Source organism: Tauraco erythrolophus, chromosome 1 (assembly GCF_009769465.1).
Source record: "Tauraco erythrolophus isolate bTauEry1 chromosome 1, bTauEry1.pri, whole genome shotgun sequence".
Lineage (NCBI taxonomy): Eukaryota > Metazoa > Chordata > Aves > Musophagiformes > Musophagidae > Tauraco > Tauraco erythrolophus.
In genome coordinates, this window is record NC_141465.1 from 136481069 (window position 1) to 136500107 (window position 19039).

At 53.2% G+C, this 19039-nt stretch overlaps 1 protein-coding gene across 3 annotated transcripts in view; it reads right to left on the reverse strand.

Moving 5' to 3' along the window:
- Positions 1-15696: 15696 nt before the first annotated feature.
- The window catches only part of POLD3 (DNA polymerase delta 3, accessory subunit), a 35468-nt gene continuing 32125 nt past the window's right edge, over positions 15697-19039 (reverse strand). For all 3 annotated transcript variants that reach the window (XM_086615365.1, XM_086615357.1, XM_086615371.1), the window contains one exon: positions 15697-17878. In XM_086615365.1, the coding sequence (XP_086471491.1) occupies positions 17673-17878 (206 nt within the window). In that variant the 3' untranslated portion in view covers positions 15697-17672. The remainder of the gene's footprint in view (positions 17879-19039) is intronic.

Here is a 19039-nt window from a genome sequence, read left to right on the forward strand (position 1 = left end):
GTTCAAGTTCCAGTGCCTCACCACCCTCATTGTAAAAAATTTCTTCCTTACATCTGATCTAAATCTGCCATCTTTCAGTTTAAAGCCAAACTCTCTGCGGGGTCCTTGGGGTACTTGCAGGTGCATCCTCGCAGTTAGACCATGACAGCACCTCCCATTGGAGGGGATTTGACTCCACGGGGTCAGCAACACACAGGGGTGTTCAGTGCAGCATCCCTGGCTGGGGCAGTTCGTTCACTCCTTATCACAGTCCCTTTTTGACCCTCAGGGAGATGTGCTCTAATTGCATGCTGCCATTGCTCCTGCAGGACCTGCATCTCCTGCTGCTTCTTCTATAGGACCCATATCTCCTGCTGTTTCTTCTGCAGGACCCATATCTCCTGTCACTTCTTCTGCAGAACCCATATCTCCTGCTCTTTCTTCTGCAGGACCTGCATCTCCTGCCACTTCTTCTGCAGGACCCATATCTCCTGCTGTTTCTTCTGCAGGACCCATATCTCCTGCCACTTCTTTTGCAGGACCCACATCTCCTGCTGTTTCTTCTGCAGGACCCATATCTCCCATGAGCCCTGCTGCAATCCCTCTCTGCTCTTGCTATGGTCTGTTTTCTGTGCAATAAGCTCATCGCACATCCCATGGCTGGTGCAACCTGTGCTGAGACACCTTTGGTCTCTGCAGAGTGCGTTTGGCCACTGGATCCAGTTTGGGTCCCCAGTACCAGGCAGGCAGTGACAGGCTGGACCCAGCCCAGCTGGAAGACATGCCAAAAAAGTTGGGCTGATCAAACGCTGGAACAAGGGAAGGCGGGGAGGGTGGGGGGGGGCATCTCCATCCTTGAAGAAACTCAGCCCTTGCCTGGATGCAGCCCTGAGCAACCTGATGTAACTTCAAAGCTATCCCTGCTCGGAGCCAGAGGTTGGACCAGGGACCTCCTGGGGTCCCGTCCAACCTGAATTACCCCGTGGCTGTGTGCTCTGGGACGGATGGCAAGTCACCATCAGAAATCTTGGCTCTACCTCCGGGGTCTCAGGGTTTCTTTACGTCAGAGCCACGCTATTTCATGCTCTGTTATCAGGTTAGTCAAAACACTTCTCCAAACTATATGTCTATATAATTGCCAGCTACACTCACTTCCTTGGCTCCTGCTGTTTTCCATTGCATCGGATTTTCAGTCATGCAAAATATCTACTTTCACCTTAATCTGCATGAAGCCCCCCTTCCCTGCAGGCAGCTCGGGAACGTTCGCCGGAGCTTCGTTCCCCACCGGGCAAGACGGAAGAACCGAGGCCGGTGACGTGCGCCGCTCCATTTGGGGTGTCAGCACCGTTAGGGATCTGTCGTGGGGAAGTTAAGTCACACAAAAGACGGTTTTGTTGGGTTTGGTGCTGCCCTGGAAGTCCTGCTGCCCAGGGAGGTGGTTGAGTCCCCATCCCTGGATGTGTTTAAGAATAGGGTGGATGAGCTACTTGAGGATATGGTTTAATGGGGATTAGGGATGGTTGGACTTGATGATCTCTAAGGTCTTTTCCAACCTAGAAATCTATGAATCTATGAATCTATGAATCCTGTATGAAGCTGACAGCTCTGGAGATGGTCTGAATTTTTGGCTTGGAGACCAAATATCTCCCAATGAATTGGGATGTGTGTTCTCATATCGCCTTTCCCTAGCCAAAGATGAGGATTTCTCCCCAAAGGGATGAGATTTCTCTTAAAATGATGCTTAGAGCTCTCCACAGAGACCCACACACGGTGCTGGGGCAGGCGTTTCCCCCGCCTCCGCTCTCCTCTGCACATCCCTTTCTTTTTTCGGTGATGAGAAATGGAGAAACCAGAGGACCGTCCGTGCTGCACGGCTCACAGGCTGTTCTCGTGCCACCACGGACCTGTCTCCTCTCCAGACTAAACAGTCCTAATATTTCCTGTCTCTTCTCACACAGAAATGTGTCTGTAATCACTCTTTTCTCCTGTTTCTGCACCTTCTTGGATGCCGGAGCTGCTCAGGATGTACCCAATCTGGTGGGTTGTCCGAGCTGCTGGGGAAACAAGATCGCATTTCCCTGCTTCCAGCTTTGCCAAGGCTTGACACCCCCAAAACTGGGGAAAAAAAAAAAAAAAATCCCTGCAGAGAAAAGCTTTGCCAGCAAGTCAAGACTATCCGGACACTGGAAAAAGCCCTTGGCTGCCTGGAAGACGAGAAAAGGGTGATGAGAAAAACAGGGAAATCCTTGGAGACTGCTTTTGGTGGGGCTGGAGATGAAGGAGGGATGGGAGGTAGAAGCCCTTTCCTCCATCCCGGTGCTTGGCCTCTGTGCCCTGTACGTGTTACGTGGCCGCCCCCAAATGTGGGGTTTCCAAAGGGGAGGTAGGACACGTCGATGGTACAAAGGAGCCGGTGGAGCATCCCGTGGTCCTCCTGCCCCATGGGATGCAGGAGATCCACCCACGCCGCTCTCCGGCACACCGGGGTGGTGTTTCTTGGTCTCCTACTTTTTGCCCATGGGAACACGGAGCCCCCGACAGAGATCCCAGTTTGTACAGGCTGGATAAATCCGAAGGGAACTGCTTACGAGCCCTTCTCACCAGCGCTGCCAAAAGACCATGATTCAGTGCTTTTTTTTTTTTCTTTTGGGGTAGAAATTAATTAGTTCGGGCCCATCACAATTATCTAACTCAATGAGCACAACAATAACCCACTGTTTAGAAGTTGTTCACGGCCATTTAGCACCATCTGGGTCGTCTGATCAGGGGCTTTGAAAACAGTTGAAAATGAAGTAAGAAGGATTTCTTGGCCCCGGCGTCCCTTTTTGCCTCCCAGCTGCACGGACAATGAAAATAATCCTGGTGGACCCATTAGACACAGGGAGAGGGACTGGGGAGCAAACATCACCCCGTATCTTGCTGCGCTCTTCTGAGCTGTGGGTTGGTGTCCTCTGAATGGGAAGGTGGTGGCCTTGGAAGGAGCAGGGGAGAAGAGCTTGGCCACACATCCAAATGGCAAAGACTTCTGCCCTGGAGATGCTCCTCTTCAAGTTTTGAGAGTTGAGTTTGAGTGATTGAAGCTTGAGCCATCCCCATGGAAAGGTTGGGGTTTGCAGAGGTGTCTGCTGCTGCTCAGAAGGACTTGGACCACTTTGGAGATGGGGCAGTTTCTTGTATGTGCTGGAAGACGGATTTGAGGGTTTGCCAAGTTGGGTTCAAGCTTCCCCCAAGTTGGGAAGGAGGCACTGTTGATTTTTAAAGGCGAGTGGCTGCTCACTGTGTCCAAAGCTGCCCTGAGAGGAGCTCGGAGCCTGCTGGAAATTCAGGAGACACTCATGCATAGTCCATCCCGGGTGACCACCTGAGAAATAAGGCTCCCCATGTCGCGTAAGTTAGGAGATGCCACATGTGGTGGCCCATGTACACCCTGCACAGCCTTCCCAGCAACCAACTCCCAGGTCCCACGGGCTCTCCAGGAGCTGTCTTAGACCTCCCAGTCCCACCAGTTTCAGTCCACAGCCCCCAGTCTCTCCAGTATCCGTCCCAGACTGACTGCTTCTCCAACACCCAGCTGTGACCTGTGGTCTGACTGTCACTGACACCCAGACCCCAGACACACAGAAGAGAGCCCCTCAAGCACGAAAAGTTAGAAATGGAGCTTAATGAGGCCATGGAGTCTAATTAATGAGACCATCCACCTGCTTACACACAACTGGCCCATTTAACCCCTTATCCGCCTATTTTCACGCGCTTGTTCCTCCCCAGACCACCTTCATCCCTCCCTGTGCCCACTGTTGGTCCTTCCCCTCGACACTGTCTTCTGCAGTCCCCAAATGCTCTTCCCTTGGGGTCTCAGCACCTTCCCCCATCCCCACAGCTGGACATGTCCCTGGGCCCATGAACCCTTTCCAGCATTGCGAGAGGAGCAGTGGTGGCACCATGGGCTTCTGTGTCCCCATCATCACTACTTCACACTAGCCACGTGAGATGCACTGTCCCTCATCTCCTCCAGGCTGAGGGGGTGTCTGGGTGTGGATGAGGTCTTGGGTAGGAGCAACTCATGGATTGATAGCCCTGGTTTTGCTGCAATCACTGCCAGGCAACATGCTCACTGTGCCCGTGAGCTGGATGTCCAGCCATGCCTGGTGGAGGCTGTGCTAAGCACGGCCACCACCATGTCCTCTGAGGCGAGAGCACCCAGCTTTCTACACCTCGACATAGCCACCGGAGCACTGATGTGGGCCATGTCGTCCTACATGGGGCACTATTGTGGCCACCATAATCTGTACCAGTCTGTGATCCCTGTTTGCAACAGAAAATGAGATGTTTCTTGGTGTTTGTGCCCAGCAACGGTTCTCCTAAGAGAGACTAAGCACTTCTCCTAAGCACTGCTAGGGGCTGGCTGGAGCAGGCTGTGCTCTTGGCATGGGCTTCCCACCAAGCAGCGCGATCACTGCTGAGGACTGGGTGGGAGATGTTTTTCACCAGCTGGTCCCGTTGCTGCTATGTTATGCATCTTTCATTTTTGCATGGCACGAAGACCCACATTTTAGGAAGGATCCAGTCCAGTTGCCCTCCAGGTCTTAGTCCTGCCTGGAGAAAGCTGGACATGTCACCGTAGGCTTGCGTAATGGCTCCTGTCAGGTGGGAACCCATCACCTGTTGCCAGCCCCAACTGCAAGCCCAGCTTTCATTCTAGGGGAGGAAGGTCCTCAGACCCCACTCCCATGGTTGGCAGCCCTTTCTTGCCTGTCTCCACGTCTCCCACACTGGGTTGCACAGCCACTGGCTGCTGGAGACCCAAGGTGGTTACTCCCTGCCAGTGATGGCTGTGGGAAGATGGGTGGGGGATGCAAGAAGGGTTAAACTCCAGGACAACCTCAACGACCAGTCCCCTGACCTCCAGGTATGTGTGCCAACGAAGGGAACCACAAGGTATTAAACCCCCAGGCGCAGAGTGGGATGGACAGGCAGGTCTCCAAGAAACCTATCTAGACGGGAATCGTAGGCAAGTGTTCCCTACCACCAAGACCTACAATGTCAATATCCATCCAAACAGGCCAAATTTAGGTCTTTTTTTTTTTTCCTGCCTGTCTCCATGGCTGGTTTTCACTTGGTGCCGCATGCTCCAGGCTGCAGTTTGCACCAGAAAACCTGGTAAAGCAGAGTTCTGCTCACCGGTGGGATGCCTGAGACAGCGTTTTGCAAGTGGGGTTTTGGCAGGGGGGTGCGGAGGGACCTCCTGAGGTTCCTCCAAACCCCGTCAGGCTTCCGGCTCCCGTTCCGTGGCGGAAGGATCGGCACTAAATAATGAACGGAAACGTTGATCCCCTTCCAGGCTGCTTTTAGCACGTCCTGAGAAGTTACGCAGACACCGGTGTGGGCTCCTTCTCCTCCTTGGCAGAGCAGGGCAATCTGGAGCCTACTGACGTAGCATCCGGGACGTGACACAGAGGAGAGCTGCACGTTGTCCTTCCCCCCACGACCTTCCTTGGAAGTCAGGAAGACCCGGTTACGCAACGGGAGAAGGCTTTGGATACGTGATGATAGCTGCACCAATACGTGACATGGCTAGTAGCGACCCCTACCTGGGCCAAGGGGTTTCCAGGGAGAACTGCAAATTGCTTTGCTGACTTCCCAAGATGGATTATTGGCATTTGAAGCTGAAGCTGAATCACCAAAACCAACAAAAAAGGTCTGTTAGAGGTGGATATAATCTCACCCTTCGTCCAAACGACAACCAGCCTGTGGTAGAGACTCAAAATTACCGGAACCAACTCTCCAAACAGTGTTGATCTGCTAATAAGTAAGAGATCGTACAACTGGTGTTGGATTTCCAGATCAGCCTCACCAACCACTGGCCCATGATGACCAGATCCCCAAAGGCGTTTGGGTGCCTCTTGCCCTTGAACCTGCCCTGTAGACCTGAGCAGCTCTGGTGAAAATCAGAGCACGCTGGAATCGGAGGGAGTTTTGTCCTTCATGTTGGCATGGCCGGGTTTGACCCTACTCATCCAAAAGGATTTTGAGGGAAGTTTTGTCTTTGAAATGGCGATTTAACCCTTTCTAGCTGGTCATTGCCTTGGAGGAATCATTTTCCCATGACCCAAAACTGGAGTTCTACTCTTTTCCTTGGCCAGGCAGCACGCGTGCTGGTTAGGATGGGGATGTCTGGGTTGACTTGGCTGCTGGCTAGCTTCCAAGGGACATGGTGCCCCTTGGGGTCATGTTGCAGGTCCTAGGAGAAGACAGATGATGGACAAGTGGTGGGAGCTGGGACTTGCAGTCATAGCTTGGTTTTAGCTCATTGTTCTTTCTTTTGGTGAAACCAGCAGTAGAGTAGCCTGATCTCTGTGTGAGGCTCCAAAACAAGCCTTGGGTGATGCTCTTACCAAGCCCTGGGGTCTCCATTCCTGGTGGGGATGGTACCTCCTGCCCCACGAAGTTCTGCATCCTTGGGAGCAGCCATGCTCCCCACACCTGGTCTGGGGAAGAGGGATAACGTCATCTGCAGCTCCTTGGCACAAAAGCCGTTGCAAAATACCAGCCAGCAGGCCAGGAGAGAGGCCAGCTGGGGGAAAACTTATGGGTGAGCCCAGAGCCAAGTCTCCCAGCTGGGAATTGGTGGGGAGGGCTCAGGCTCCGCTTTTCACAGAGCCTGTGGTTTTATTCCCTGTACACCGAGGTAAGGGCAGGGAGGAGGCATCTCTTGCAACCAAAAAAACCCCTGAGATTTTGTTCTTCAAACATCTTGGTTTGGGGTGGTGCTGTGAGGTACGTCAGCAGGAGATTTTTTTTTGGAGAAACGACATCCCAGTGTCCTCATGAGCTGGACTCAGCAGGTCCCTGGGTGCCCCGTGCATCTGAGCATGTTCCTCTCTCATGACATGCTCTCCTCCCTTCTACAATCCCTTTTTTTTAGACATCTTAGAGCTTTTTTAGGGGTCCAACAGAGTGTTGTGATGGTTCATGAAGCTCTCCAGCCATTGACGTGGGCTCCAGCCCTTGCTCTGATGCTGGCAAGGCAGAGGCTGCTCCCCTTTCCAGCCATGGTCCCTGCTGGGAGAGGTGGGATCTGGAAGAGCAGATGCTGCTTCTTGTTTTTTTTGGTCCCTACAGTGAGTTCTAAAGTTGCCAGGTGCCAACCGCGCCACTGCTTTCCCTCCCCGAATTAAGGAAAACCACAAGAAATAGGATGAGTCAGAGATGACTCTTCCTTGGGGTGCCCCCCACGCTGATTCCCAGCAGGAGCTGAGTTGGGGCTTGGAGGTGGATGTCACATCCCAAACCACCAGGCTCAAGAGCCACCAGCAGCTCCATGTACCCACCTGGTCTCTGTTTGAAGCCACCCACGATTTTGACCTCCACAAGGTCTTGCAGAAGGTCTGAGGTCACTGCTGCAGACCTGCAGGAGTGCCTTTGGCCCCTGATTGCTCCTGATTTGCACCTGAACAAGTGAGACCAGCAGCACCTGGGGATTTGGTTAGAAATGCTGCTTTTTTTTTCACAATGTTTCTGAGTTTCCATCTCAGGAAGCATTTAGAGGCTTTCTGCAGCCGAGTGGGGCATCACAGGGGGATGTCCAACCAGCCCAGGAGACAGGATTTGTGCTCCCCCTGCCCAGATGCACACATACACATTGACACCCCTGTTCTGTCCCATCCCTGGACAGGGCAGAGGGTTTGCATTTGGGGCTGAAGCATTGAAGATCACACTCCTGCCACCACTGCTTTATCCCAGCTGGAGATCATCAGCTCCAGGAGAAGAATGAGAAGATAAGGACAGCCAGCATAGATCAGGACCAGCCCCAATTCCAGCTGTGTGCATGGGGAGTGAACCAGGGATGAGGTACACTGGGATTTCAGCAAAGCTTTTGACAACGTCTCCACTAGCATCCTCATGGCCAAAACCGGGATGATATGGGGTGACAGGGACACCCCTACAGCAGGTAACCGTGCGATACAAGGATGGGAGCAGGTGAGGATGACTGAGGGTGGTATTGCTGGGCTCCTTCACAGCACGTCTGCCGGCTCAGTCAGGTCCCATCCCACCCAAATTTACTCCTAAAGTCCTCTCAGAAGCTGAGTCCCATGCTGAGCTCCAGGGGACATGGTGAATGCACAGAGTTGAGGTCCCCTGGGCTTGCGTGTGGCCATGTGGGACTGGAGGAATGTCAGAAATCCATCGTTATAAGAATAATCTTATTATCTGAATATTATTATTTCAAAAGTACGGTGGGGATGGCCACCCTAGCAGAAGACATTGGGGTGATGGGTGAGCAGGAGCAGCGACAGAGGAGAAGGATGACGATGAGGATCAGGTCTCCTCTTGGATAAACAGATCAAAAGTCTTCAAGCCCCCAGATTTAGTAGGCTGGGTGACCCCAAATTTAGCAGGACATGGGTGAGCAGATGCTGTGGTGGATATGTGATGGTGTGCCGTGCCTGGGGGTGTCAGTGGGTGTCACTGGGGTCTGTGTGCTGGGAGCAGCCCCTCAACCCATGGAAACAACACCCAAAAAGCTGTGAATGGCCACCTGACACCTGCAACGTGGAGGGGAGGTGTTGAATGCCCTGGTGGGGTGGGATGTGTCCCAGCTCCATCTCACCCCAGCATCCTTGTTAATCATAGAATCCTAGAATGGTTTGGGCTGGAAAGGACCTTCAAGATCATCCAGTTCCAACCCCCCTGCCATGGACAGGGACACCTTCCACTACACCAGGTTGCTCAAAGCCCCATCCAACCTGGCCTGGAACACTGCCAGGGATGGGGCAGCCACAGCTTCTCTGGGCAACCTGTGCCAGTGCCTCACCACCCTCAGAGGGAAGAATTTCTTCCTTAGATCCCATTGAAATCTCCCCTCTTCCAGTTTAAAGCCATCACCCCGTGTCCTGTCACTCCACACCCTTGTCCAAAGCCCCTCTCCAGTAACACCTCTGCCTGCCTCCCAAGCAGCTCTGCCTGCATTGCTGCCCACGCCAGGGACCTGGGAAGAGCAGGGTTGTCCCTGGGGTGAATGGGACCTCACAGCCAGTTCCAGTGCCCCCCTGGCAGATGTGGGTCTCCAAACTGGGGGGACCATTCCCCACGAGCATCCCTGTCACTGGGGACGACACGACGGTCCATCAGCAGCTGGTGCTGAGCTCTGCCATCCCCGCCCGCACGCATCCCCTTCTGGGCATGGGGCAGGGCGACACCCTTGTGCCAACCCCCCCAAAGCCACCCCGTGGCCATGGGGCTGACCGGGGTCCTCCCCAGCAGCCTGCGCCCCTTCTCGCAGCAGGGCCAGTAGCCGGGAACCTGTGCCGGGACCAGAAGCCCGTTTCATACAGCCGGGGAATATAATAAAATTAAAGCTCATTAAGCACTTAGAGAAAGGTTGGCATTGAGGGGGCATGGGTGGGGGGCCGGGGGCAGGGGGGGGGCGGCGTGCATCTCAATACCGGGCTATTTAGAAGGGAGAATTTAATAACAGGGGGGTTGGTTTTTATGGCAATAGATTTATTCCACCTGGGCTAAGAAATACATTCCACATCTGCCGAGCCGTGTAACCAGACTCTAATTAAAATCGTGTGCCAAGCCAGGGCCCGGCTGCGGAGCACAAAGCTGGCTTTTAGAGCGGCTGGGAACCGCGGCTCGCGCCCAGCCCCGGGCCGGGGGCCAGGCGGCCCCGGCGCGGCACAGGCGGGCGGTGGTGGCCGGCGGCACGGGCACGGGGCTGGTGGGGTGGCTTTCGGCAGCTGGTTTTGCCCGTGGTGGGGCAGGAGGGGTGCTGGGGGAGGTGGTGTCCATGTGTGTGCAGGGACTGTGGGATAAGGTGGCATCTGTGTGCGTGGGGTGACCTTGGGGACAAGGTGAGACTCGTGGGTGTAGGGATCCTGGGATAAGGTGACATCCATGTGTATGTAGTGACCTTGGGGACAAGGTGACACCCATGTGTGTGCAGGGACCCTGGGACAAGGTGACATCCATGTCTATGTAGTGACCACGGGGACAAGATGACACCCATGTGTGTGCAGGGACCCTGGAAGAAGGCGACATCCATGTGCATGTAGCAACTTTGGGGACAAGGTGACACTCGTGTGTAGGGACCTTGGGACAAGGTGACGTCCTGTGAATGTAGTGACCATGAGGACAAGATGACGTCCATGTGTATGGAGTGACCATGGGGACAAGATGATGTCTATGTGTATGTAGTGACCATGGGGACAAGGTGACGTCCATGTGTATGGAGTGACCATGGGGACAAGATGATGTCTATGTGTATGGTGTGACCATGGGGAGAAGGTGACATCCATGTGTATGGAGTGACCATGGGGACAAGGTGACATCCATGTGTTATGCAGTGACCATGGGGACAAGGTGACATCCATGTGTATGGAGTGACCATGAGGACAAGGTGACATCCCTATGTGTGCAGGGACCCTGGGAGAAGGTAACATGCATGTGTGTGCACAGTGACCATGGGGACAGGGTGACAGCGGTGTGGGCATGGTGACAGTGACACTCATGCCTGTGTGGTAACCACAGGATGGGGCGATGTCCATGGATGAGTAGTGGCCACAGGGACAGGATGACGTCCGTGTGTAAGTAGTGACATGGGGACAGGGTGGTGATGTCTGCGTGTACGTTGTGACCAAGGGGACTCTGTGTGCACAGCGATGGTGACACGCGTACATGGGATGGGTGATGTCCACGCACAAGCAGTGCCATGGGGTGACATCCACGTCTGTGCAGCAACAGCAGGGATGGTGTGACACCCCTGTGTGTCTGCAGTGACAACGGGAAGAGGGTGACATCCACGTGCCCACGAGGACAGGGTGACATTCATGTGCATAGCACCACGGGGACAGGGTGACATCCAGGCACCTGCAGTGACCATGGGATGGGGTGATGTCCACCCCCTGTCCCACCACCCACAGGGACAGGGTGGTGATGTCCATGTGTATGCCACGACCAAGGGAACCGTGCGTGCGGAGCGACGGTGACACCCACACACACGTAGTGACCGCGGGGTGGGTGACGCTCACCCCCAAGCAGTCCCATGGGGACGGGGTGACATCCAGGTACCCACGGGTGGGGTGACATCCCTGTCCACGCAGCGGCCGGCACTGGAGCGCCCGGTTAGCAGGGCTGAAAGGCCGCCCTGTGCGCCCCGTCGCCGGGCACCCGCGCTGTAGTTTTACGGTCCCGCGAAGTCAAGCCTAATATTTCCCGAACAAACAGCGGTTCTGTCTCGGGTTTAATAGACTGGTCCTCCAGACAGCGGCACAACGCGCCAGTTCTGATGGAGAAACTAATGAGACCTTCGAAATAGTTTGTACGGGAGTAGCGGAGAAAAAAAATACAAACCCCAACGCGCTTGATGCCAAGGAAAATACACTTACCTAGTAAAGCATGAGTAATAAGTGGCACTTTTTACAGTGTGAAGATATAACTTTTCATGAAAATGCCAAATAAGGCTCCGTGCGAAAGGTGGACGGCCTTTCTATTGATTTTTTTTCTTTTCCCCCTTCTCTTTTTTCCTTTCTTTTCCTTCTCCAGACGCACGTGTGTTTTCCCCAGCGCCCGTTTCGCAGGAGCCTGTTTACGGGCCCGGGTTCCCGCTGCCCCCGGCACAGCCCAGCTCGGGTTCCGTCGTCGCAAGATGAAATGAGAAGGGAATGGAAAAACAGGAGCTGCTGCTCTGCGAGACTTTCTATTTTTAAAAGGTTAAAAATATCTATTTTCAGACACCAGCCCAGGAAGCGCTGGGGTGAAGCGACGCGGCGGGACGCGAGGAGTAAACAAGCGCAGGGACGTGCCGGGTGGCGCAGAAGCTGCAGGTCCGAGGATGCTCGTGCAGATGGGGACATCACGGGCCACCGAAAGCCACGGACGTGGCCGCAAGGAGATGTGGGGTCGTGTAAAAGGGCTGCAGGGCTCAGCACCAGTGGGGATGCTCAGCCCTGAGGGAGGATGCTCAGCACCAAGGCTGGGTGATGCCCAGCACCCAAGAAGCTGCTCAGCCCCCGTGGTGGATGCTCAGCATCAAGAAAGGTTGTTCAGCACTGAGGGCTCACAAAATCACAGGATGGTTTGGGTTGGAAGGGACCTCAAAGATCATCCAGTTCCAACCCCCCTGCCATGGGCAGGGACACCCTCCACTACACCAGGTTGCCCAAAGCCTCATCCAGCCTGGCCTTGAACACTGCCAGGGATGGGGCAGCCACAGCTCCTCTGGGAAACCTGTGCCAGTGCCTCAGCACCCTCAGAGGGAAGAGAAAGGATGCTGAGCACCTTAGAGTGATGCTCAGCCCTGAAGGCCCCAGGGTGATCAGTGATGAGGTTGGAGGATGACCAGCACCCAGGCAGGATGGCTTATCTCCTCCAGCATCGTGATCCTGGTGCCCTCGTGCCTCCGTGAGCGGGATGGGATGCTCGGCTATTGCACAGGAGTGGGATGTGGTACCCACCATGGGAGGGGGATGCAGAAAAACCATCTCCAAAAGCCCACAGATGGTTTTTCTCCTCCTTGCATTCTGCAGCTTCGTCCCCTTCTCCTCTCTACCAACGTGAAGGTCCTGGCGCTGCTCCCAGGGCTGGCTGTTAGTGGCTGTGCCCTCGTACTCGTCCCTCGGCTCCACCTGGGCACCATTTGCTGTGTTTTCCTGTCGCAGACGTCTAACATGCCACACTGCAGCCCAACAGGGGCAACTTCAGCAGCCACCACGCAGGGAAGAGCCCCCACTTTGGAGACCACCACGTTGGGCCTTAAATATTTATTGTTGCCGTGATTTTGCACAGCTGCCAGTTTAATTTCTAGTCTCGTGGGTGCTGGATGAGACCCCTGGAGGGCCCCAGTCCGAGCCCCAGAGCAGGGCCAGCTTTGATGTGAGATCCAGCTCCAAAATTAGAGCAGAGGCTCAGGGTTCCCACAGGTGAGCTGCCCTGGTGTGCTGCTGGTTTCCAAACTGGGAGCTTTTGGGATGTTCCAGGCAGCTTCCAGGTGCCAGACCCTCTCCTCTGAGCCCTGCAGAAGACATAGTTTAAGATAGGAAAACTCTTTTAAAAAAAAAAAAAAAATCAAATCATGAATTAGCACATGCCATTTGTGCACAGCTCCTGGTAGGATATGGGCTGAAAACGTCAAATAATGGCACCAGCAACCTTGGAAGTTCTGCTGAAACTCAGCATCTGTGGTGTCTCCTGGTCAGGAGACACGAACATGGACAAAATCACCCATAACCTTCCTTGAAATAGTCCAAGACCGGGGACAGGTGATGAAATGGACTTTATCAGAAGACAACGTGGCCCATCTTGGTCAAGGGACAGCACTGATCGCTCTTCCCTGCCCTGCCGTGACACTTGGAGCTGAGGATTGAGTCTCCTATGGGGGAAGGTTCCCAAAACCCTCTTGGACTTCAGCCCCACTGCCCTGCATTTAACCCCATCCTTCGATCCTGTCCCTGCTCATTAGGCAAACCGATGCAGAACCATCTCCATCTTCTTGAAAGCCACCAAAGTATTGGAAACACCATCCATACATGCAAGTTGTAACCCTGAAGTCATCTCAGCTACCTGCCTTTCCCCTGGCACAGTTGTCGGATGGTGAACTGGCAGCTCTTGGTGCTGGGGACGATGTTTTAGGCCTTTAAAGCATCATGAGCCCTAAGGGGCTGGAAATGATGGCTCCTCAGGAGCACTTTCCAAGCCCCAATGTGTCTACAGCACCTTTTTCCAAGGCTCAAAGGAGCTGTCGTTGGCCAATTCATAGAATCCTGGAATGGTCTGGGTTGGACAGAACCTTCAAGATCATCCAGTTCCAACCCCCTGCCATGGGCAGGGACACCTTCCACTACACCAGGTTGCCCAAAGCCTCATCCAATCTGGATTCAGAGCAGCAGTTTCCTCGGCACGGTGATGCTGGCTATGGCCACGAGCAGGCTTTGCTGTTTGGTCAGACAAAGGATGGGCAAACCCCTTGTGCCAGCGGGGAGGGACTGATTTCGGATGGAGAACAGAGCAGAAGAGACATGGGGTCTTCCCCACCTGGTGGAACGTGCCTGAACCGTTTCCTTTCAGCTCTATGCATCTTGGAAAAAAAAACCACCACCAAAGTGAGATAAAGCGGATCCAGATGCAGCAGGGGGGTGCCCCAAGTCCAGCCTGGCAGCACCCACACCTCGCAGGCACCCCGGGGTGCCGCAGCCCGCTCCCCGCAGCCGGGGAGAAGCGAAGCGCTGACGCAGGGCGCTGGCAAGTGCCCGCTCAGCCTCGCCGAGCTGGGTTTTGCTTCCTTATAAGGCCCTGCTGCTCCAGGCTCCCCTCTCCGGCATCCGCGGCCGAGCTGGCATCGCCCCTCCGGAGAGCAAAACAATTCCCCGCGGCCGTCGGGACACCCTCCTGCCCGGTTTGTTGTTGGACGTTGGCACCCAGCAGCGCTTCCTCGCATCCCTCCTCTGGTTCTCTTTAACCAGTAAATGCCAGGCAGCCCCGGAGCGGGAAACACGGAAGGTTTTCCGAGCAGGCTCTGCCCGGTGGGAAGGAGGGTGGTAAATCAGCTCCGCTGTCTTCCAAACAACGGGGATTTTTATTTTTTTTTTATCCCTAGGAGCAGCATTTCTGCCCCCTTCCCAGGGCACGGGCAGTTGCTGGTTCAGAGGCACCTCTGCCAACAGGAGTTCGGTGAATCAATAAGTTTTATCCCAGAGTATCTGACATTAATTCCTTCAGTTTCTCTCCCCACCTGGAAAACAAGGATGAAGCTCCCTCCATCTGAAAAAAGGCTTTCAGGGAGCCTGAGCAAAGAAACATTATAAAGAAGAGAATATTAAATTGATTAACACCCTCTCCCACTGCCACCTGTAAGGGTGTAAACGTGGTTGGAAGGGAGAAGCAGAGGGAAGAGGTGAGGAAATCCCGAAAAGACTTCTGTATCTCCAGGACGAGGTTTTGGACCCCCTGAGCACCATCAGTGCGGAGTCTCGAGCCAACAGCGAGGCAGGAGATGTGCTCCTCGCTCCGAGAGCCGGTGCCTGGCTCCGAGCTGCACGGATCTGCCACTGCCTCTCAGACATTTCGCCCCCCACCAGCCACCGGGTGCCAAACGGGCAACATCTGCCCGTGGAAGCAAGAGGGCACCTTCTCCTTAACCAGCACCTCGGGGAACCAGCCCCAGTCCTCGCTCCCACACTGCACCCAAGGACACTCCAGCCTCGCCAAGGGGGCATCCAGGGACCTGAGGCCCCCCTGGGGCTGGCAGCCCATGAAGTGCAGGAGTGGGGAGTATTAGATCATGATTTTTGGAAGCCTGAAGTTCGCCCATGTCCTGCTTCTTCAGACATTAAGTCATTTTCCTGAGGAAGTCGCATATGACGTTGATCTGGTTATAGAGGGAGTCGGGGTGGAGCAGAAAGCTCCAGCTAGACCACGGTAGAGGTGAGGTGCAAGAGCACCGAGACATTATGTCCTGTCAACATTTGCCACAGAAATAAGACTCGAGGGGTCCAAATTCCATACAGATATTTTGAAGAATTCTTACCCACGTTTCAGATGCCCTAAAATGCTCATTTTAAGGCTGCCAGCCCTGGTTTCGATGGAAGAACTTTTTACTCCCTTCACCAGTGATATTCTTCCACCCAGTCAAATGTCACAGCAACCACTGGAAATCAGGATGTAGCACATCATTTAACAAACAGCAAGGACAAAAGAAAAAAAAATGTATTTAATGGGTTTTGTTACTCATCATTGCTTTACAAAATACACCCCCGATTCTATCAAGAAAAACAGAAACACTACAGAAGTATTTTTTGGTTTTGAACAGTTAAATTTTCTTCATAAAAGTCAGAACAAGGTTGTTCACTGTTTCCCCGTGGACCTCTGCTGCCCATGTCACTCAAACATATCACGAGAGCATGGAACCTGCTGCAGCGTTGGGATGTCTGTCAGCACCGTGCCTGTTCTGCCTTCCCTCACCCATCTTCCCCTTATTTTTCCTAAACATCTCCATTGAGAAAGTCCAGAATTTAAGTTCTTAACGCTTATGAGGAGCTACGTGGGGAGGGTGCTGAGCTATGAGGTTACCCTTGAGTGCTCCTGAGAGCAGCAACCCGTGCAGTGAGCAGCTGGACTCACCCAGCCGGGACACAAATCCAGAGCTGCTGGTTTGAAGCAGCTCCTCTCACATCTGCTGAGGGTGCAAGCTGCCTAGGGGGACGTGACTTCAGTGGGCTCAACTGCTGGTCACTGTTCTTAGGTGCACGTTCAAAGTTCTTGAGTCACCAACCTGATTTCCTGGTCAGAACGACTGCGTAAATACACCCAGTTGGCCCTTTTACTGGCCACGGGTCGGAATACTTCCTGCTGGGTGCCTGAAGACATTTCTTCCTTGGTTCACACTCTTCTTTATCTACCTTTCTGCCAACCACCAACACTTTGTAAACCAATATACACACATATCCATATGTACGTTGGCCTACCACCACTCAGCAGCAGCCACTGAGGACATCAGTTGCCTGTTTGGGAGCCCTTGCCAGGCCAAGTTTTGGAAATGCTCAGCACCCGTCCCCTGAAAATCTGGCCTTTTATACAGAACCTATCCAATTTAGCACCAGAAAACCAGAAGGCATCCAAAACAACGACTCGGTTCTGATTAACGGGCCTGTTGTGCTTTATTCATCTCCACAAACCGGTTCCTCAGCACCGTTTGCCGTGACACACTTCCTTCAGCAGGCAGGTGATGGGATGTCCTAGAAAACAACTCTTCTGTTGTCTGGTTTATGCCTGCAAAAAAACCCCTTCAGGCAAATCCAAACTTCACAAAACCAAAAAGCAAAACCAACTCTTCACAGACAACAGCAGCAGGTACCTGACTGGTGTGAGCAGGAGTGCCCTCTAATCACCCTCCCCTTCGACTCATTAACTTCCAAGGTTAAACATACAGTTGCTTTCCCAAGAAGAGCCAAGTCTTCTCCCAGTTACACTGGAGCCAGTTGTGTGGGAAGCCTCAAAGATGTTTTTGCAAAGACAGAGCACCAACAGTGTCTATAATTAGACATCTGAGCAATTCACAGAGGATATGTTCAAGGGAGAAAAGTGTAAGAAAATTTTATATGCGCTGCTTTGTCCAAAAAAAGATTATGAAAGGCCGAGCAAAAACTATTTACCAGTCTTAGGGGGAAAATTAAGTTCATTTCAATCAGTTAAAGCTGAAGCAGATGTTCAGGACTCGTGTGCACGCCTGAAGACCTTCTACATTACACCTTCCAACCAACGAGAACATTTAGATCAATCTGGAGAGGTGGGGGTGTACAGAGAGGGGAAAAAAAAAAAAAAAGCCACAACTCAACTCCTGATTTAGTCCATCTACCACTCGTGGAACAGGCCTTCAGCACCAAACAGGTGAAAGGCTGTACTAAAAAAATAAAAATCCGTGTGAATAGATGAACAGTTTTTCAAGAGTTCCTCTAGATTTTCCTTCCAGCTGGCGATTCCCATCCTGCTTAGTAAAGACGATTGAAATTATTGCAGTAACAAAACTTTTCTCTGATACAAAAATCTAGTCCAGAGGGCTTACTTACACAGTAAGCAAGGTATCTTACGTCACTGAAGAAGACTGCATGTTGTTCTCCTCCAACGCAGCAGCTTTCAGAAAGCCACACAAAAAGAGCAACGCTCCCAAGCTGCCAAGAGGGCCAGGAGAAAGACCCAGTTCATTTCTTCTGAAAAAACCCCATGATGGAGACCTGTTTGTTGGCTCTGCTGGCAGTGGCTGCCCCTTTCTTCAGGTTCTTCCTTTCTTCCTTTGGTTCCTTCTTCAGAGGCAGCGTGGGCTGTTTGTGCGCAGCTGGTGGCTTGGACTTGGCGAAGTCATCCTCGCTGTCTGTGCAGGATTCACTCTCGTAAACCTTCTCAGTCACTGGTTAAAAGAAAAGAAAGAACAGATGATGGTGGTTAAGCCTCTGCATCAAAGAGCAGAGACCTTCCCACTGTATTTCTGGAAATCAGCCTTTTGGGTTCAAGAAGTACAATGCCAGATCCAGGAATTAAGTCCGTTGCTCAAGGTTATGCAGCAGATCCAGATGACTGAGTCAAACTGCCTCCCCTCTTTCTTAAGTATAAGATGGCAAGTTAATGACTCAGGAGCTTTAATGTCATCCAGCTCTTTCAACACAGCTTGGTGTTCATCACACACCTTCATTCGCAGGCCTTAAACAGCAGCAGCCCAAGGCTCCCCACTGGGAAGGGCCCTTGAGAGGACAGTTCCCTCTCCACACGTATTCAAGCGTTGCCTTCTTCTAGAAACAAGGCCCAACTGCGCTGAAGACCTCCACAGCTGAAAGAGTTCTCTACCAGGGACTGGCCTGCAGCCAACAACTCATCTTGCACAGGCCGACAAGCAGCCATCGCAAAGTGATGGATCTGAACGAGATCAGAATCCGTAGTTTAGCGTTAGATGATGGAACATCTATTTTACGTTTAAAACCCATCATTCTGGTTTAGTCTGAGTTTCACAGGGGCCAAAGCAATTGGGTCGGAGTTCCCAACACAGGAAGGACATGGAGCTGCTGGAGCAGGGCCAGAGGAGGCCACGGAGATGATGCGAGGGCTGGAGCACCTCTGCTCTGGAGACAGGCTGGGAGAGTTGGGGCTGTTCAGCCTGGAGAAGAGAAGGCTCCAGGGAGACCTTCCAGCACCTTCCAGTGCCTAAAGGGGCTACAGGAAAGCTGGAGAGGGGCTTTGGACAAGGGTGTGGAGTGACAGGACACGGGGTGATGGCTTTAAACTGAAAGAGGGGAGATTTCGATGGGATCTAAGGAAGAAATTCTTCCCTCTGAGGGTGGTGAGGCACTGGCACAGGTTGCCCAGGTTGCCAACACTGTGGCTGCCCCATCCCTGGAAGTGTTCAAGGCCAGGTTGGATGGGGCTTTGGGCAACGTGGTGTAGTGGAAGGTGTCCCTGCCCGTGGCAGGGGGGTTGGTACTAGATGATCTTTGAGGTCCCTTCCAACCCAAACCATTCCATGATTGTCCTGAAATCCAGACAAGAGAATCCGGAGACAGACCCAGCCTTTCCTCAC